Genomic DNA, 20,740 nt, shown 5'->3' on the forward strand with positions numbered 1-20,740 from the left:
GTTGAGACTCAGAGAAGTTCAGGTAGGGGTGGAAGAATGTTGATGAATGGGCCCAGCAAGGGCATTCACATTCACTCTGAGAGGCATCACAGAGGGACTGACGTCAGCCTGACTCAGGCACCCTTTTCCTGGCCCCAGGCAGCCTCTTCCCCTCTCAAGTGGGTAGCGCTGGGGACTTTATCACTTGGGAGGAACAGAACTGTGAATAAACATAGGCTGCCTGGCTTGGGCCATCAGAGGTCCTTTCTATACTCCCTCGAATTTCCCCTTTGTTGCCCAGAACCAGTATCAGTGGCCACCTCACCTCAGCTTCAGATCTGCACTGGAGCCCCTCCCAGCTCCCCTCAGATCCCAGGCAGCAGCACATCTAGAAGCCCAGGGACAGCCATTCTTCCCCCCACAGCCCCTCACTTCCCTTCATACTGCTCTTTTTTTCTCCTTCTAGGTATTTGGCACCAATGTGATGGTGACAGTGGCCAAGTCCTTCGAGGCACCAATAAAATGTAAGTGACCACCCCGCCACAGGGAACCCCTTCCCCTACCCCTGCCGGGCCATGCCCCCACAGCCCGTTTCAGTCAGTGCATCTCCCTATCTCTTCCCCATGTACCTCTTCCTCCTGTGGCTCCCCAGCCTGGTTTCCTTATCCTCAATTGATTCATCTGGCTGTGTTCATCCTGCCCAGGTCCCGGCCCCTGGCCACTTGGTCGTGGTGCAGCATGGCGTGAAATGAGCCAAAATGGGAGCGAGCATGGAGGGGAAGTGTTTAACCCAGCCCGGGGGGCACGCGCAGGGGCTTTCCAGGAGAGAAAACCTCTAAGCCGAGACCCCTCACTGGGGTCCCCTTGGCACCTGAGTGTCGGGTGCTGTCTATCCCGTGCCTCTCAAACTGCCTTGGTTTTGTTCTTCAGTGTATCCACTGTTTATAAGTAATAGAAAATCCACCTACAGGTTGAGCATCTCTAATCCGAAAATCTGAAATCCAGAATGTTCCAAGACCCAAAAGTTTTTGAGCACTGACATGACACCACAAGTGGAAAATTCCACACATAAGGACTTAACACATGTGAACTGTGTTTCATGCAGCAAATAGCATTTTAAGATTGTATAAAACTCTTTAGGAGGCTGAGGTGGGAGGATCACTTGAGGCCAGCAGTTCAAGACCAGCCTGGGTAACAGCAAGACCCTATCTCTACAAAAAATTAAAATATTAGCTAGGCGTGGTAACACACATCTGTAGTCCTAGCTACTTGGGAGGATCTGAAGCAGGAGGATCACTTGAGCCTGGGAGTTCCAGGCTGAAGTGAGCTATGATCATGTCCCTGCATTCCAGCCTGGATGACAGAATGAGGCCCTGTCTTTAAAATTTATATATATATAAATATATATGTGTGTGTACATATATAAAACTACCTTCAAGCTATTATGTATAATGTGAATTTCATATTTAAACTTAGGTTTTATCCCCAAAACATTTCATTATGTATATGCAAATATTCCAGAATTCAAACAAAGTTTGAAACATTTCTGGTTGAACCATTTCAGATATGGGATACTCAACCTGTATAACTGTCTTTAAACAAGGGGGAAATTTTGTCATCTCACACTACAGCAAGCCCAGGGGTAGAAGGCTTAGAGTGAGTTAATGACCCTCTCTTCACCAAGAGCCAAGGTTACTTCAGGACTCCCACCCCAGTATTCTCAGCATATCCACCTGCCCCTTAGGTCATCCCTTCATGGTCCCAAGATGGCTGCCACAGCTCCCAGCACTGACTCCTCACATAGCTGTGTCCAGAAAAAGAAAGGGGAAATTATGTCTCAGGGAGGGATGGTTTTTCCCAAATCTCCTGTGCAGTCTCCCTCATACTTTATTGGCCAAAACTGTGTCACAGGCCCAAGTCTAAACCATTCACCAGTGAGGGGGATAGGAAACATGATTGGCTTAGAGTTTAAGCTTTAGACTAGTGGAGAATCACCTGCTGGTATTACAAGGCTCAGAGAGGGGAACAGAATCCGTCAGGCATGCTAGCAAGGAAGAGAGGAAGATGCTGCTGGGAGGGCAGGCAACAGTGAGTGCATGCCATGGAAGCACTGGCTCGTGGCGACAGGCAGTCGTTGGGGGAGACTGGGGGAGATTCCACTCAGGGAATCAAGAAACAGCTGTCTTTCTCATGACTCACTCTACCACTGCGGACAGCCTTTCTCCCTGCGTTGAGGAGAGCTTCATGGCCACAAACAGCTCCTGAATTCTGTGGTCCCAGCTTAGTGACCCCAGAGGAAAACAGGTTTCTCCCAGCTTTGGCCTGAATAAACCTACAAGGCCTGGCCTGGCCCATGAGCCAGACACTCCCACTGGAGAGATGGAGGATCGTGATGGACAGGCCAGGGTCACTGCCCTCTCCAGTGCCTGGGGGCAGAGTATTGGAATTGGCAGCCCCCCAGAACCAAGTGTACAAGGGGAGGGCAGTTCTCCAGAGCAAGGGAACAGATGCTGGGCCAGCCAGAGCAACAGCTATTCCCCAGTGCCTTGATGGTTGAGCCTGGGGGTGTGTAAGCCCAGAGAACCCAGCCAGGGTGTCAGGAAAATCTTTTCTGGGTCATGAAGGATGAATACACATTTCCCAAGCATGCAGGGGCAATATGGGCATTTGAAAGAGAATGTACAGCTTCAGCAAAGGGCTGGAGGCAGGAAGGTACATGGAGGGGCCTGGGAGCAGAGAATCAGGGAGTGGGCATAGCTGAGTTCAGGGAAAAGAGGCTGGAAAGAGGTGGGCAGAGGCCAGATTTGGGAAGCCAAGGATGCCACTCCAAGGAGCTTGGACACTGCCCCGTAGGCCACTGGAAGACTCCGAGCAGGGAAGTGGTGCTGTCATATTTGGTTTCTGATACTTAGGGTCTGGTTTTCTGGGCTAGGGAGAAGACCCACTGCCTTCTACTGCTAGGACTAGTGCTCAGTGGCAGAAAGGCAGAAGAGTGAAGTGCTCATATGCTGACGTCAGGCTGCCTGGACTTGAATCTCAGCTCTGCCACTTGCTGACCCGTGTGGCCTTGGGGAGAAGACTTGTCCTCTCTGAGCCCTGGTTTCTAGAACTGTAAAATGGTGACAATAGTCTCTGCCACTCAAAATTGAATGGTACCAGGATTGAGAGAGAAAATCTGTAAATCACTGCGTTGTACATTCAAGGCAGGAAGAGGCAGGCAGGGCAAGAGTACCTATCCATGTATTAGGGAAGCACAAGCTTATTCAGAATCCCTGTGCACGCACCTCTGTGTACCTGTTGTTGGCCAGATGAAGGTTGCAGCGAGCCAAGATCGCACCACTGCACTCCAGCCTGGGTGACAGAGTAAGACTCCGTCTCAAATATATATGTATATATGTATAAAGAAATAAAAATTAAATGGCCAGGCGTGGTGGCTCACGCCTGTAATCCCAGCACTTTGGGAAGCTGAGGTGGGCAGATCACAAGGTCAGGAATTCGAGACCAGCCTGACCAACATGGTGAAACCCTGTCTCTACTAAAAATACAAAAATTAGCCGGGCGTGGTGGCGCATGCCTGTAATTTCAGCTACTCAGGGGGCTGAGGCAGGAGAATCACTTGAACCCGGGAGGCAGAGGTTGCAGTGAGCTGAGATTGCGCCACTGCACTCCAGCCTGGGCAACAGAGCGAGACTCCGTCTCAAAAAAAAAAAAAAAAAAAAAGGTTGGCCAGAGCTGACCCCCTACCTGCAAGTAAGGAATTCAAGGAACAGGATTTTCCTGACTGGCTTAGTCTTGCACCACACTTATCACCTGGGAAGGCTGCCTAACACAAAACCAGGACTGGATTAGTAAAGAAGGCATGAGGTAGCAGTTAACTGTGTACAAATCATCTAATCTTCACTACCACCCTGAGGGGTCAGTTCTGTTGTCTACCCATTTCACAGGTGACAAAACTAAGGCAGGTAAGTAACCTGTGCAGAGCACAGAACTAGGATTCAGACCTACAGACCCACAAGTCAGCCTCTAAGGTCCACTTATAACTGCTCTTCTGCTTGCAAGGCCCTATGGATGAAATCCAGTTATAACCTCCTTTTGCTATAACTAGACACAGAGGGAGGCGTTTCTCCCTAATCTGTATTTATCCAGACAAGCTGTCCAGCAAGATTTCTGAGTGAGGGGCTTTAAGGAAGCAATCTGCGGGTGTGTAGCCTTTTCTCCCTCAGCAAATACAGAAGGAGCTTATAGCCCGGGCTCACCCTGCTTCAGAACAAGGGCCAACATCTGTCCATACCCCTGTTATAGTGAGATGGGAAACCTTGTAGATGTTGGCACTGTGTGGCTCTTTTCTTTTATATACTGGGCTTTAGGGTCAATCCCATTTAACCAAAGGGTTCAATAGCTATAAAAAGGCGTTGAAATTGTATGGTTGAGTTATAGCTCAGTAAAGGCATTAAATCTTCAGCCTAGATGACCCTATTCCTCCCCACTCTAACCAGCTGTGACTCCAGATGGAGACATTGCCCTGCATCCTCTCACGTCCCCATCCCCCACATCCCACCCAGAAACAAATGTGTGAGTTTCATACAACAAGAATGGGGGGTTAGGAGTCAAAGTAAGCTGGGAATACAAAAATGGGGCGGGCGTCTAAAATCCCAGCTACTCAGGAGGCAGGAGAATCACTTGAGCCTAGGAGACAGAGGTTGCAGTGAGCCAAGATCATGCCACTGCACTCCCGATTGCAGTCCTCATTGCCCTGGGCAATAGAGCAAGCCCCGTCTCAAAAAAAAAAAAAAATACAAAGTAGGCCGGGAGCGGTGGCTCACGCCTGTAACTCCAGCACTTTGGGAGGTCGAGGCGGGAGGATCACGAGGTCAGGAGATCAAGACCATCCTGGCTAACACGGTGAAACCCCGTCTCTACTAAAAATACAAAAAATTAGCTGGGTGCGGTGGTGGGCGCCTGTAGTTCCAGCTACTTGGGAGGCTGAGGCGGGAGAATGGCATGAACCCAGGAGATGGAGCTTGCAGTGAGCCGAGATTGCGCCACTGCACTCCAGCCTGGGTGACAGTGCGAGACTCCGTCTCAAAAAAAAAAAAAAAATGTAAACTGGGCTCCAGCTGACTCCTCACATTCCCGCCTCCCGCTTCAGTGGTGTTTCCCCAGGATCTGCTGGAGAAAGGCCTCGAAGCAAACAACTTTGCCATGCTGGGACTTGGAGATGTCGTCATTCCAGGTGAGCCTGCTGGTGTGGGGGCTATGTGAAAGGAGTGGAGAGGGTATTCCCCGGAGCAAGGGGATTACTGCTAAACAGACAGGCTTACCAGCTGAGAAAGAGAAAAGGTAAAGGCTGGATCAGGCCAGGGATTGGTGAAGGGTTCCCCCTTAACATCCATTTACGGAGGGCCAGTCAGGTGCCATGCCCCAAGCTGGGTCCTGGTCAGGTGTCAGTGAACAAGACTGTCTTCACAGAGCCTCTGGTCTAGGTGAGCAGATGTTGCTCAAGAACTACAAAAGTAAAAGTCTAATGACAGATTGAGGTACACTCTGAAAAAGCATGTTTCATGACAATCTTAACAGACTGGACCCCTGTCACACACACCCACACATACACACACCCCTTCCCAGCATCTGCAAGCATCACAGATGTACCAGAATTGCCCTAGCCCCCTTGCTCCTCCTCCCTGTGCCAAGACGTCTCCAGGGAGAACACACACATGGGCTCCTGTCTGCACTCTCAGCAGAGGAGCATGTGCATGCACACCTGCTTGTCTGCAGAGGCTGGCCTTTGAGCCCCTGGATCTGCGTGTGGGTTCTAGTCAGTGTGTCTGTGGGTATGGACACAGGGGCCCTGTCCACAATCCAAGCAGGATAGCACATCCTGCGCAACCACAGCCTGGCCTCACCTTGGGGCAGGAGCAGCTCAAACTACCAGTCAGGAAAGAGACTAAGGGCAAAGCTGAGCTGCTGAAGTGGCTGAGGCTCGGGTGTGTCTGCTTATCTGGGCCCAGTTGTGGGGGCAGTGAACCCAAGGGACATACTTGTCTTCCTAGCCTCAGAGTGAGAGGGTTAGAAGCTTGCTTAAAAGAAGGTTTTAGCTGGGCACAGTGGCTCACACCTGTAATTCCAACACTTTGGGAAGCTGAGTGGGGAAGATCACTTGATGCCAGGAGTTCAAGACCAGTCTGGACAACATAGCAAGACCTCATCTCTACAAAAAAAAAAAAAAAAAAAATTAGCCAGTCGTGGTGGCTCATGCCTGTAGTCCCAGCTACTCTGGAGGCTGAGGTAGGAGGATCGTTTGAGCCCAGGAGTTCAAGGCTGCAGTGAGCTATGATTGTGCCACTGCACTTCAGCCTGGGTGACAGAGTGAGACCCTGTCTCTTAAAGAAGGAGGTCTGGCCTGGGCAAATTGTGAGACCATATATATATATAAAATTATTATTTCTCCTTATTTATTTATTTATTTATTTATTTTTATTGATTATTCTTGGGTGTTTCTCGCAGAGGGGGATTTGGCAGGGTCATAGGACAATAGTGGAGGGAAGGTCAGCAGATAAACAAGTGAACAAAGGTCTCTGGTTTTCCTAGGCAGAGGACCCTGCGGCCTTCCGCAGTGTTTGTGTCCCTGGGTACTTGAGATTAGGGAGTGGTGATGACTCTTAACGAGCATGCTGCCTTCAAGCATCTGTTTAACAAAGCACATCTTGCACTGCCCTTAATCCATTTAACCCTGAGTGGACACAGCACATGATTCAGAGAGCACAGGGTTGGGGGTAAGGTCACAGATCAACAGGATAAGAATTTTTCTTAGTACAGAACAAAATGAAAAGTCTCCCATGTCTACCTCTTTCTACACAGACACAGCAACCATCCGATTTCTCAATCTTTTCCCCACCTTTCCCCCCTTTCTATTCCACAAAACCGCCATTGTCATCATGGCCCGTTCTCAATGAGCTGTTGGGTACACCTCCCAGACGGGGTGGTGGCCGGGCAGAGGGGCTCCTCACTTCCCAGTAGGGGCGGCCGGGCAGAGGCGCCCCTCACCTCCCGGACGGGGCGGCTGGCTGGGTGGGGGGCTGACCCCCCCACCTCCCTCCCGGACGGGGCGGCTGGCCGGGCGGGGGGCTGACCCCCACCTCCCTCCCGGACGGGGTGGCTGCTGGGCGGAGACGCTCCTCACTTCCCAGATGGGATGACTGCCGGGCGGAGGGGCTCCTCACTTCTCAGACGGGCAGTTGCCAGGCGGAGGGTCTCCTCACTTCTCAGACGGGGCGGCAGGGCAGAGACACTCCTCGCCTCCCAGACGGGGTCGCGGCCGGGTAGAGGCGCTCCTCACATCCCAGGCAGGGTGGCGGGGCAGAGGCTCTCCCCACATCTCAGATGATGGGCGGCCGGGCAGAGACGCTCCTCACTTTCCAGACTGGGCAGCCAGGCAGAGGGGCTCCTCATGTCCCAGACGATGGGCGGCCGGGCAGAGACGCTCCTCACTTCCCAGACGGGGTGGCGGCCGGGCAGAGGCTGCAATCTCGGCACTTTGGGAGGCCAAGGCAGGCGGCTGGGAGGTGGAGGTTGTAGCGAGCCGAGATCACGCCACTGCACTCCAGCCTGGGCACCATTGAGCACTGAGTGAACCAGACTCCGTCTGCAATCCCGGCACCCCGGGAGGCCGAGGCTGGCAGATCACTCGCGGCTAGGAGCTGGAGACCAGCCCGGCCAACACAGCGAAACCCCGTCTCCACCAAAAAAATACGAAAACCAGTCAGGCGTGGCGTCACGCGCCTGCAATTGCAGGCTGAGGCAGGAGAATCAGGCAGGGAGGTTGCAGTGAGCCGAGATGGCAGCAGTACAGTCCAGCTTCCGCTCGGCATCAGAGGGAGACCATGGAAAGAGAGGGAGAGGGAGAGAGGGAGCCTTTTTTTTTTTTTTTTTTTTTTGAGACGGAGTTTTGCTCTTGCCCAGGCTGGAGTGCAATAACGCGATCTCGGCTCACTGCAACCTCTGCCTCCCTGGTTCAAGCGATTCTCGATTCTCCTGCCTCAGCCTCCCAAGTAGCTGGGATTATAGGCATGCACCACCACGCCCGGCTGATTTTGTATATTTAGTAGAGATGGAGTTTCTTCATGTTGGTCAGGCTGGTCTCAAACTCCCGACCTCAGGTGATCCACCTACCTCGGCCCCCACAAAGTGCTGAGATTACAGGCATGAGCCACCACGCCTGGCCGACCCCGTCTATATTTTTTAAAAGAAGAGGAATTATTTTAAAGCAGCAGATTAAAGGCTGACTTACTTTCCAGGGTAGGATATTATAGCAATTCTGATCACCTAGGGTGATACAGGCACTTCTATTTGTGACAGTTGCATTTTGTGACACATGGAGGTGACACAGAGGCTTTCCCTGTTTTACCAATGAGGAAACTGAAGCTCAGAAGTAAAGGGAATGATACAAATTCACACACTAGTAAGCAAAAGGGCCAGGACTCAGACCAGCACTGTCCAACTGCAAAAAAGGCTACGCTGTCAGAACTGCTCCTTACAGCAGCACTAGCAGTAATAAGATGGTAATCACAACAGCTACCATTTATCAAGCACCTGTCGTGTACCAAGAATGGTGCTAGGTGGCCGGGCACGGTGGCTCAAGCCTGTAATCCCAGCACTTTGGGAGGCCAAGGCGGGCGGATCATGAGGTCAGGAGATCGAGACCATCCTGGCTAACATGGTGAAACCCCGTCTCTACTAAAAATACAAAAATTAGCCAGGCATAGTGGCGGGCGCATGTAGTCCCAGCTACTCGGGAGGCTGAGGCAGGAGAATGGCATGAACCCGGGAGGTGGAGCTTGCAGTGAGCCAAGATTGCACCACTGCACTCCAGCCTGGGCCACACAGCCAGACTCCATCTCAAAAAAAAAAAAAAAAAGAATGGTGCTAGGTACTTTTTATATGTTATCTTTACTTCTCCCAGCAGTCCAGTGAGATAGAGGGCATTTCCATTTTACAGATAAGGAAACTGAGGTTTGACTTGCCTGAGGCCACGAGGGTATGGGCTTGCACCCATCTGTCTTCATAATTTGCAGTGCTGTGAGGCAGGGAGACTTGCTTCCCCAGTAGAAGGCATCTCTGTCAGACAAAAGAAATGGAGTCCTGTAAAGCATCTGGCTCACTCTTAAGGGCACAGTCTGTCATTCACCCACACAAACTTCCCCTGTGTCCTTGTCATAAGTTCCAGGCTTGAGACAGGCACGGGACATCTCGGCATATCTGTCCTTTCCCCACCCTCTATATATATCCCCAGTAGTCCCGCAATCACAATAAATGTAAGTTGATCACAGTGGAGCGTTGTTTGGAAGGCCAGATGCACTTTAGGAGTGAAAATCCCTGGCAGAGCTCTGACCCCTGGATTAGTTGGAGAACACTGGTAGAAATCAGCCGCCAGGGGGCACTGAGTTCCCAGCTTGATTCCAGAATAACTGCAGTTGTCTGCTCTATCCCCAACCAACTCCCTACTCCTACAGAGTATTCATTGAGAACTAATTCATTTCCCTCTTTAAAATTAATCATATGTTGACAGTTGACAGGCAGTGCTTCTTTTTTTTTTTTTTTTTTTTTTTGAGATGGAGTTTTGCTCTTGTTGCCCAGGCAGTGCAATGGCACAATCTAAGCTCACTGCAACCTCCACCTCCCAGGTTCAAGTGATTCTCCTGCCTCAACCTCCCGAGTAGCTAATTTTAGTACCCAGCTAATTTTGTATTTTTAGTAGAGACGGGGTTGCACCATTTTAGTCAGGCTGGTCTTGGAACTCCTGACCTCAGGTGATCCGCCTGCCTCGGCCTCCCAAAGTGCTGGGATTGCAGGCGTGAGCCACCGCACCCGGCCAGGCAGTGCTTCTCAGCGCCTTCCTTCAAGTAAATGAGACTCAGAGCCCAGAGCCCAGTAAGGGAGGCGACACACAGGGTGTGCGTATAGCACAGGGACAGGACTGGTTGGCTGTGTTTGGGGGTTGCTTAGGCTTCCGGGATGTCTCTTTCTTTTTCTTTTTTCTTTTTTAGCAGAACCATTGCTTACAATTGGCTTGGTTTTCAAGTTTCAGAGTGCAGTGGGTGGACCGAAGTAACCCTCTCCTGTGCTCCTGTGGAGCCTTCAAATGGCCCACTGCTTGCCCCTCCTCCTCCCCCCTCCAGCCACGCACTGCCACAGGGGCCTTTTTCAAAATGTGTTTAGGTTGTTCTGCTCAGAACTTCTCCAGTGCGTCTCTTCACTCAGGATAAAGACCCAACTCCTCCCCATGGTCCTCGGGGCCCTGCAGGGCTGGTCTATCTCCTCATCTCCTGCCAGTGGGCAAGCTGCCTTAGTGACCCCTCAGTCCCTGCCACATCTCCTGAGCACTCTTTCTCCAGGACCTTTGCACATGCTGTTCTCTCCTCCTGGCGTGTGGCATTTCCAAGAAGCCTGCCTTCTTTCCCCTCCTTCACCCCTGCCCAGCCTAGGTCTCATCCTGTTACACCTTCTTACAACATGGGAAGCACAATTCTCCTGCCTCAGCCTCCCAATAGCTAGAATTGCAGGCGTGCACTGCCATGCCCAGCTCATTTTGGGGTTTTTTGTATTTTGAGACAGAGTCTCTGTTGTCCAGGCTGGAGTGCAGTGGCGTGATCTCAGCTCACTGCAACCTCTGCCTCCTGGGTTCAAGCGATTCTCCTGCCTCAGCCTCCCGAGTAGCTGGGACTACAGGTGCCTGCCACCACGTCTGGCTAATTTTTGCTTTTGTTTTTTGTTGTTGTTTTGTTTTGTTTTGTTTTTTTGAGACAGAGTCTCGCTGTGTCACCAGGCTGGAATGCAGTGGCGCGATCTCGGCTCACTGCAACCTCCACTTCCTGGGTTCAAGCGATTCTTGTGCCTCAGCCTCCCGAGTAGCTAGGACTACGGGCGCATGCCACTATGTCTGGCTAATTTTTGTATTTTTAGTGAGACGAGGTTTCGCCATGTTGGCCAGGATGGTCTGGAACTCCTGACCTCATGATCCACCCACCTCTGCCTTCCAAAGTGGAAGCACTCTTTAACAGTCACAATCTCACAATGATTTCCGTGACTATTTGAGGTATGTCATAGTGTGGCTACCCTGTCCCCCTGGCTGAGCTCTGTGGGAGCAGTGATTTTGCCTACTCCTGCATTTCCCATAGCACCTGGTACATAGGCACTTGATAAGCATTTGGGCAGACACAGTGTGACATAGTATGATGCGGTGAGGTGCTGGGTCATTGTAGTCCCAGGCCAAAGCAAAATCCTGGGCCCCTCTCATTGTTCTAGGTAGAGAAATGGGACTTTCTGCTGGCACTTGAGAGTATTGGCCACACCCTTGGTCTCCAATGATTGCTCCAAGACAGAACACCAGGTTGGGGACCAGGACCCAGTCTCCTGTTAGTTCACTGCCCTGCTGCTTCCCTGCCACTCTCTAACCCCAGCTTTCTCCCACAGGGATCTTCATTGCCTTGCTGCTGCGCTTTGACATCAGGTGAGTGAGTGAGGGCCTGCCCCAGCATGGGCTTCTCCAGGGATTCTCCAGTGGCCTTCAGGAGCCCAGAGAAGGTACCTCAGGAGACCAGACCCTCCACCCCTACAGCAGCCAGAGCAATTCTGATTTTATCTGCATTTTGCATCTTGAAGTTCTAAGTATTTGAAGAGCCTGTGGTCAAAAAATTGTTTTAAGAATCATAGGCCAAGAGATTTAAACCCACAAGGGCCTGGTGGTACTCACAGTGCTTTCTCACTGTGTGACCTTGACAAGTGGCCTGACCTTCCTGAGCCTCTGGTTTCTCATCTTGAGTTAATAACAAGAGTTCCTACCATGAAAATCTGGAGAGAGTGCTGAGCACACACTGACCTCAGTAGCTCTTGGTTGAATCCTGGTTGCAGTCATCATCATCATCTTCTATCAGCCTAGGGTCAGGTCACCATGTCTCAGCTGCTCTAGCTGTTCCCTGCCCTCTCTTTACTCAGACATTTTTCAGTCTGTTGTAGACAGCACGAGGGGGAGAAGGTGGGCAACTTAGGTCAGCATTTAAAACACAAGAAAGGTCTTATCCGAGTTAATGCACCTATGCAATGGGACTTGCCGTCAGCAGGGGGCGCCAGCAACAGCTCCATCATTTTATGCCCCGTCATCCCTGTGAGGGCTGGCAATGTTGCACTTAACTTTGAGGTGGTTTGTGAACTTCTCTTGATTTCCTCATGCCTGATAGTTGCAAAAGCAGTAATAACAGTGACAGTGGTAATGAGAAACTTACTACCAGCATCATTGAAATCCAGTTTCCATGTGAAACTTAGGTTTTTCCCACTCACATACACCTGGGTTATTTGTGTAGTGCCACTTCAAACCTTAGGAGCATATGGGCTCACAGTCACCTTTGGAAGAGACCTGGCCAGTCTGTAAGTAGAGGGATGTCTGTGCCAGCCATCTCTACTCCTGGCTGTTCAGAGGTAATACAAAGTGAAACCCATAAGAAGCCCCCAGGCTATTTGCTGGAGACAGATTCAACTGCCAGCACCCTCAGAGACAGAGTCTCATTTCTAGCCTGGGCTCACAGCATAAGCAGCTCCTCAGCTGATTCCAGAATCAGTGCAACATTCCCAAAGGGAGTCACTTGTATCCCAGTTCTCAAGATAGGTGAGTTCTCAAGGTACTTGCAGCCGAAGGCTTAGAAGCACCCAGGACAAGGAGAGAAGGGGGTCAGAAGCACTCATTCATTCCACAAATGTTAATTGAGTCCATAGTACTGGCTGGGCACATCCCAGGTGCTGGGGACATGCAGAGGTTATGGAGCTGGCATTGGAGAGGGAAGTCACGTAATGGCAATGCCGGGCTGTATATGATTCATCTGTTCTGAAGCTGATCTTGGATGAATCACCTCCAGGAAGCCACTGGCATTTATTCATGCAGCCAGCATCTAGTTAGTACCACAAATAGGCTACTGAACTATTACGTCCACTGCACTTAAAAGTAGTAACTTACCTTTGCAGTTTCTGTATCTGTGTTTCTCAAAGCATGATCCAACGGTATGAGATTCACCTCAGATGTTTTTTTCAAAATGCAGATTCCTGGGCCCTGCTCTAGAGCTATTAGATCAGACTCCCTGGGGGTGGGACCTAGAATCCTGCATTTTTTCACAAGCTTTCCAGACGATTTTTATGCTGACTAAAGTCTTACAGCCACTGTTATAAGTTGCAGCATTTGATATTCATAACTACCAAGGAGATGAGCTCATTTTCCCATTTTGCAGATGAGTAAACTGAGGCTAAGAGAAGGAAAGCAACTTGTCCAGAGACACATAGCTGGGGGCAGTATCAGCGTGCACACCCACCTCCAGACTCCCAGCCCAGAGCTCAGTCACCCCCCTACAACCTCTAGGGTCTTCCCCAGCTCCCTCAGAAGGGGTATTACTAGTTCAGTCCCTATATCTAACCCTCCTCCTCTTTCTTCACACCTTCCCTGCAGCTTGAAGAAGAATACCCACACCTACTTCTACACCAGCTTTGCAGCCTACATCTTCGGCCTGGGCCTTACCATCTTCATCATGCACATCTTCAAGCATGCTCAGGTGAGCAGGACGGTATCAGAGTGTCAGGAATGCCTCACTGCAAATAGAGGGACTTACAGAGGGATTTATTTGTAAATGCAAGCAGTCCAGAGATAGGCACTCCCCACTGGTGTTGGAGCAGTCATGTCTGTGATTCTCTTTTGTGGTTCCAATTTGTGCCTTCCATTTGTGGTTGCAAGATGGCTGCCACTGCTCTAGGCAGCATGGGCACGTTAGAGGCAAGAAGGAGGGAAAAGTGTAACAGCCATGCCTGCTGCCTTCATCAGGAAGGCAGGAACTTTCCCAGAACCCTTTCAGCATCTCATGGGCCAGACTGGGGTTCTAAAGCCACCCTGGCTACAGGAGAGTCCAGGAAAGAGGATTTGGCTTCTCAGCCTTGGTAGTGGGAAGCAGGCAGAGAAGAACAGGATTGGAGTGGGTGTTGGGTATTGGGGCGTCCCTCCCCCTACTCCCTAGTAGCCCAGGCTCTGCCTCCTTCTCCCACCAAGATGAGGATGGAGTACTGAGCCACCACAGAATGAAGCAACATAGCACAAAGACTGGGAGCCCTCAGCGTGGCCTGGAGAGGGGAAGATTCAGGGGAAAGTGAGCAGACAGGATTGCCCTACTTTCTACTGGAAATAATAAGAGCTCCTGTTTGTTAAGCACTTCCACATGTCAGGCTCTGCACTCATGAGGATCCTTGTGAACAGGTGGGGAAACTGGAGTTCAGGTGACACACTGCAAGTATGTGGTAAAGCCAGGATTCAAACCTGGGTCAGCATGGAAACCACACCCAGGCTCTCAAGCCCTGGCCATGGGAAACGCAGCATCGAACAGGGGCTAAGGGAGCCCTGTTGTGAATCCCAGCACCGCCCAGTAACCATGGAACTCTGGGCTTGCTGCTTCTGTCCCCTTTCCCCTTCCCCAGGGCCCAAATACAGACGAGCCATCTTTGAATTAATCACAAAAGCTGGGGTTTTTTTAATCACTCTGTGCCAGGCACTGTGCTAAACTCTTTTGCTAATAACTCATTTAGTCCTAGTACAGTATTACTTTATAGAAGGTCAAAAGGCCCCTAGCCCATAATTAGAAAAACCAAGAACAACCATTGTGGAACTGCCTCTCACTTCTGCTCAAGGGCTTCAATGGCGTGTAAGGTGAGAGTAACATGCGTATGGCAAGGGTCACAGAGAGTGACTGGACCTGGTTTGGAGGACTAGTTAAGAGACCTTTTGGAGGTCTCTGCAGCTCCCAGCCCCTTATTGGAGTCCAAGCCCAGAGCCAATTCCCCCAGTGGCCATAAGGTGGCAGCCTCACCCTCTGCCTGGCTGGACTGAGAAGAGGCTCCCATTCAGAGCTCTGGCACACAGGAGTCCTCTCCTTTATCGGAAAACTGCAGCGCTGAGAGAATGCAAACACTACATCAGGCTGGGCCCTGGGTGGCGATCTGGACTCCAGACTAATGAACTCCTGAACCCTGCCCCAAGGCCTGTGTTACTCCCCAGCAGCAGCCCAGCCCTTCTCCCCAGTCATCCAAGTGGGCACCTCTCTGAAAATCCTTGGAAAGGGGATCCAGGACATGAGGGGACCCTGTCCCATGGGGTCCCCTGCTGTCCAACACACAGGTAGTCCCAGTGCTAGCATTGGTCTAGGTAAGGGTCACCTCTGCCTTTGTGCAGTGGTGTGATCTCAGCTCATTGGAGCTCCGCCTCCTGGGCTCAAGCAATTCTCCTGCCTCAGCCTCCCAAGTAGCTGGGATTACAGGCGTGCACCACCACGCCCAGCTGATTTTTATATTTTTAGTAGAGACAGGGTATCACCATGTTGGCCAGTCTGGTTTCAAACTCCTGACCTCAACTGACCTGCCCACCTCAGCCTCCCAAAGTGCTGGGATTACAAGCGTGAGCCACCACACCCATCCTACTTAGGGATTGTTAGATTCAATAATTTAATATACATAAAGCAGTATTGATCACAGCCCACCTATGACAGATGGCAAGAAATAAGTCTGAATGTTAGGATCAAGGGCATGCGGGAAAGACTTCTTTGTTCTCTGGCCAAGGGGTGGCTTTATGTTAAGAATGAAGTCTCCGGCCAGGCGTGGTGGCTCACACCTGTAATCCCAGCACTTTGGGAGGCCAAGGTGGGTGGATCACCTGAGGTCGGGAGTTTGAGACCAGCCTGACCTACATGGAGAAACCCCATCTCTACTAAAAACACAAAATTAGCCGGGCTTGGTGGAGAATGTCTGTAATCCCAGCTACTCGGGAGGCTGAGGCAGGAGAATCGCTTGAACTGAGAGGCGGAGGTTGCAGTGAGCCGAGATCGCACCACTGCACTCCAGCCTGGGCAACAAGAAGGAAACTCTGTCTCAGAAAAAAAAAAAAAAAGAATGAAGTTTCCTCACCCTCTCCAGGACAATCTCTTCACTCCATGAGCACCCATGAAGACGCACCATGAAGGAGCCATTCACTGAGTATTTACCAGGCCCTCTTCAGTATGCAGGGCACACTACGGTGAGCAAGACAGCTGTGGGCCCGCCCTCACTGAACTCACCACCTATGGGGATGTTCCATTACAAATTGCTGGGGAGGCCAGGCACGATGGCTCACACCCGTAATCCCAGCACGTTGGGAGGCAAAAGCAGGTGGATCACTTGAGCTCAGGAGTTCAAGACCAGCCTGGGGAAAATGGTGACAACCAGTCTCTACAAAAAATACAAAAATTAGCCAGGTATGGAGGCGCACACCTGTAGGCCCAGCAACTTGTAGGACTGAGGCGAGAGGATCACTTGAGCCCAGGAGGTCAAGGCTACAGTGAGCCGTGTTCATATCACTGCACTTCCGTCTGGGAGACAAAAGTGAGACCCTGTCTCAAAAAAAAAAATTGCTGAGGAATGCTGTGAGGGAAATTAGAGGGACTTACAGAGCACGTAGCAAGGGACCTGACTCCATGTGAAAGAACTCAAGTGCACCAGCCTGGCCAACATGGTGAAACCCCATCTCTACTGAAAAATACAAATATTAGCCGGGCATGGTGGCGCATGCCTGTAATCCCAGATACTCGGGAGGTGGAGGCTGCAATGAGCCAAGATCGCACCATTGCACTCCAGTCTGGGAGACAGAGCAAGACTCTATCTCAAAATCACAAAAAAAAAAAAAAAAAGAAAAGAAAAGAAACTCGGCCAGGCGCGGTGGCTCACGCTTGTAATCCCAGCACTTTGGGAGGCCAAGGCAGGCAGATCACAAGGTCAAGAGATCGAGACCATCCTGGCTAACACGGTGAAACCCTGTCTCTACTAAAAATACAAAAAATTAGCTGGGCATGGTGGCAGGCACCTGTAGTCCCAGCTACTCCGGAGGCTAAGGCAGGAGAATGGTGTGAACCTGGGAGGCAGAGCTTGCAGTGAGCCAAGATCACACCACTGCACTCCAGCCTGGGTGACAGAGCCAGACTCCATCTCAAAAAAAAAAAAAAGAAAGAAACTCTTTGGGCTGGGCGTGGTGCCTCAGGCCTATAATCCCAGCAATTTGGGAGGCCGAGGCAGGTGGATCACCTGAGGTCAGGAGTTCGAGACCACCATGGCGAACGTGGTGAAACCCCATCTCTAGTAAAAATACAAAAATTAGCCCGGGCGTGGTGGCGGGCACCTGTAGTCCCAGCTACTCAGGAGGCTGAGGCAGGAGAATCGCTTGAACCCGCGAGGCGGAGGTTGCAGTGAGCCAAGATTGCACCATTGCACTCCAGCCTGGGCAACAAGAGTCAGAGACTCTGTCTCAAAAAAAAAAAAAAAAAGATTTGGGTCTCTGAGTCCTGGGCTATTTTCCCTCTCCTTGTGAAGCATTGGTCTTCCTCCTCTGCAAAAGGATAACCATCATGGGATGTGGCAGTGGGCTGACTTCCTGGGAAGGCTAAGCTCAGTGCCTGCACAGTAGATGTTCATGAACAGGGTCTTAGTATAACCGTCCTCTTCTCCAAACCCAGCTTTACCAGGAGTCTCAGCACAGACATGCCAAATTGCTTGGGTGTGAATCCTGGGGGAGCCAGTGACCAGCTAGGTCACCTTAATACAGGCTGCAACAAGTAGTCATTACATAGCAGCTGTGGCGTCATCATCACTATAATAGCATCTCCTGGAGCATTTGCTAAAATGCAGGTGTGAGCCCCAGACCTCAGGAAGCAGAGTCTCTGGGAGTAGGACCAAACCAGGAAGTTGCTTTTTGAACGTGGTGACCTAGGTGATTCAGATGCTGCCAGCCAAACCCCTGGGAACCCTTGAAGCCCTGCCTACTTGAGTTTCTTAGTTTTCTTGCATTCCCTCTCGGGAGGAGCAACCCTTGTCTGGGAGTTAGGAGCCCTGGGTTCAGGCCCAGCCACTGACTTGCTATGGTCCTGGACCAGTCACTGTCCTTCAGTCCAGCCCAGGAGGGGTTTGGGGTGCTGGGCACGGCCCTGAGGCAGTGCCGTGCCCAGCATGGCTTCACCAGCCTGTGTCCTCTCATAGCCTGCCCTCCTATACCTGGTCCCCGCCTGCATCGGTTTTCCTGTCCTGGTGGCGCTGGCCAAGGGAGAAGTGACAGAGATGTTCAGGTAAGGCAGAGTGGGGGGCAGATGTCCTCATGGGCACCAGTGCGCCTGCTGGCAGTCAGTGGAACCTGCTGGGGGTATCTTTACACCTCTCCAGGGGAACATTGTTCCCACCACCAGCCCCACCCCTTGCCTTTTTCACCAGTACATGGGTACCTGGCCTGTGGACACCAGTGGGAACCTTACCCTGGGCCAGGAGCCAGGGGAGCGCAAGGCATCAGAGCCCTCTAGGCATCCCCCATCCAAATGTTAGCTGGATCTTAAGAATAGCTGTTGTGGATTTTTCTCTGCCTACTGTCAGAAGTCCTAGGTGACTCTGCCCCCAGGTGACTTCATGCATGTCTTCCCCTCCCATGGCCTCAGTGTTCACATGTGAGTAATAGAACAGGGGGCGTGTGGGATGCCCTAGTGTGGTAGAAAGTGCCCCGAGTAGAAGGCAGGTGTCAGTCCCTGTTCATTCACCTCTGTGGCTTTAACCCACAGCTCACTGCTTTCTCTCTATCTGTATCTCACACAGATACCCCTTCCCCAGGGCCATATCCACACCTACCACACCCTGCACACAGCCCCACCCATACCGCAAGGCCTGCGTGACTCCAACAGGTGTCTGCCCCCAGCACTGCCGACCCTGCCTGCCAGGGACCTAGAAATAGCTGCCAGTTGCGATTAAAGCTGCCTACTCGGGTGCCTTCCGCCCAGTTCCACCTGCCTGGCCTCCAAGCTGTCCCTAGAGCGCTTGCCAGGGCCTCCTGTGCACCTGGCTCCCCGCAGGGGAGCCTGTGACTCACCCCTCCCCCAGACCTGCCTCTGCCCTCCCTGTCCTGTCTAGAATCCCCAGCCCCCCGCCTGCCTGCCCACATTGCCTCGCCCAGCAAAGCTCTGTGGTCTGAGGCAAGTGGGGGCTAGGGGTGAACTTGGGGACAGGTCTCAGGGAGCTTTGGGAGCAGGCATGGCACCCGATCCCTGAGCTTAGCACCCATCCTTCACCCTCCCTCTGCCTCCCATCCAGCCCAGGTTTCCCTGCCCCTCCCCTTGGGGTAACCACCCAATGCTATTGTACCCTCATCAGGCAAAGCTCTGAATACACAAGGCAGAGGGTGCCCCTGGCCTTTACCTGCTTGGTGCTAAATGCTCTGCCATACAGGTACCCTGCCCCCACTGTTTGCCCTCCACTCCCACCCTGGACATTCTTAGATTGGGGTAAAAAGCAAGTGATCTCTCTCTGTCTCTCTCTCCCTCCTTTCTCCCCATTTCTCTCCCGATTCTCCACCTTTTTACTTTTCCCTTCTATTCTCCTCCTTTTTTTATTGATTTACTTATTTTTATATTGGTACCACATTCACATAGTTAAAAATTCCAAAGCTGTAACAGAGAGAGCACCCTCATGCTCCAGCTACCCCACAGAGGCCAGCAGTGTTACACAGACATTCAGACACCTGTGCACTGATGTGTGTATACTTTTTCTTGCACAGACGGTGGCATTCTTGGAGCATTCTGCACATTGGGTTTCTACGGTATTTCTTAGAGGTGTTTCCACAGCAGCACATACACTTCTAGAGCATGCTTGTTCTTTTGCACAGTGGCCTGATGTGCCTTTGTCTAGGTGCATCTTTCTTTTTTCATTCTCCAAATAATATCAGCTTCTTTCCATAAAATCTGGAAGTGCAAAAATAGGTAAAAACAAGACAGTTCTGCTCTCTGCTCCTTGGAAAGGAAGTCTCTGTCCTCCCTTAGTCTTTCCCTATCCATCTCTTTTTTTCTGTCTCTTCTGTCTCTCTCACACAGCTACGAGTCCTCGGCGGAAATCCTGCCTCATACCCCGAGGCTCACCCACTTCCCCACAGTCTCGGGCTCCCCAGCCAGCCTGGCCGACTCCATGCAGCAGAAGCTAGCTGGCCCTCGCCGCCGGCGCCCGCAGAATCCCAGCGCCATGTAATGCCCAGCGGGTGCCCACCTGCCCGCTTCCCCCTACTGCCCCGGGGCCCAAGGTAGGGCAGACATTGCAGCTCCAGTGCATAGGGCAGGGACCATTGCCAGGAGTAGGCCGCAAGAGCAGCTCCTCCACAACCACCAGGCAGTGGTTGCACCGAGCCATAGGGCTGGGAAGCAGGACAACCCCGAAGCTTCCTGCCCTCACCAGTAATGTGGGGCCCACATCATAGTGGATGGAAATGGCCCTTGTCATGCAGTAGTAGATACTGTTACCATTCAAGGTATATGTATAACCTTAGGCAAGTTACTTTCTTCATCTGTAAGTGGGCACATTCCTGCCTCACGGGGTTGATCTGGTGAGGAAAGATGTGTATTATCTTTGGCATGAACTCAGTTGCTTGAAAAATGAAGCCCATAGAAGGAGCTAAGCCAGGGTGTCTGTCTTCAGAGCAGCACCTTGCCACTTGCCAGTACAGCAGTGCCCTCACCTCTGGGGCTGAGCTGTTTGATTCATGCTGTGTGCCCTGGGAGGCAGCCTATCTCCATCTCTTGTAGCCTTGTCATGGCCACCCCTTTTTCCACGCTACAGCAGAAGGTTCAGGAAGCTTGAAGTCAGCCCACACAAGCCCAGGCCCAACCTCTCTTCCATTGGCTGCTGCCCTTGCTGCCTC

At 51.6% G+C, this 20,740-nt stretch overlaps 1 protein-coding gene across 4 annotated transcripts in view; it reads left to right on the forward strand.

Annotated features, from left to right (window-relative positions):
- Positions 1 to 20,740, forward strand: part of HM13 (histocompatibility minor 13) — a 56,651-nt gene that overhangs the window by 35,262 nt on the left and 649 nt on the right. The window contains exons 7-12 of one of the 4 annotated variants that reach the window (XM_003833405.6): positions 446 to 503; positions 5,129 to 5,212; positions 11,449 to 11,485; positions 13,466 to 13,568; positions 18,055 to 18,140; positions 19,923 to 20,069. In XM_003833405.6, the coding sequence (XP_003833453.1) occupies positions 446 to 503; positions 5,129 to 5,212; positions 11,449 to 11,485; positions 13,466 to 13,568; positions 18,055 to 18,140; positions 19,923 to 20,069 (515 nt within the window). The remainder of the gene's footprint in view (positions 1 to 445; positions 504 to 5,128; positions 5,213 to 11,448; positions 11,486 to 13,465; positions 13,569 to 18,054; positions 18,141 to 19,922; positions 20,070 to 20,740) is intronic. The other 3 variants (XM_003833404.6, XM_008958914.5, XM_055105031.2) reach the window with 3 other exon arrangements.

Source organism: Pan paniscus, chromosome 21, assembly GCF_029289425.2.
Source record: "Pan paniscus chromosome 21, NHGRI_mPanPan1-v2.0_pri, whole genome shotgun sequence".
NCBI classification, from domain to species: domain Eukaryota; kingdom Metazoa; phylum Chordata; class Mammalia; order Primates; family Hominidae; genus Pan; species Pan paniscus.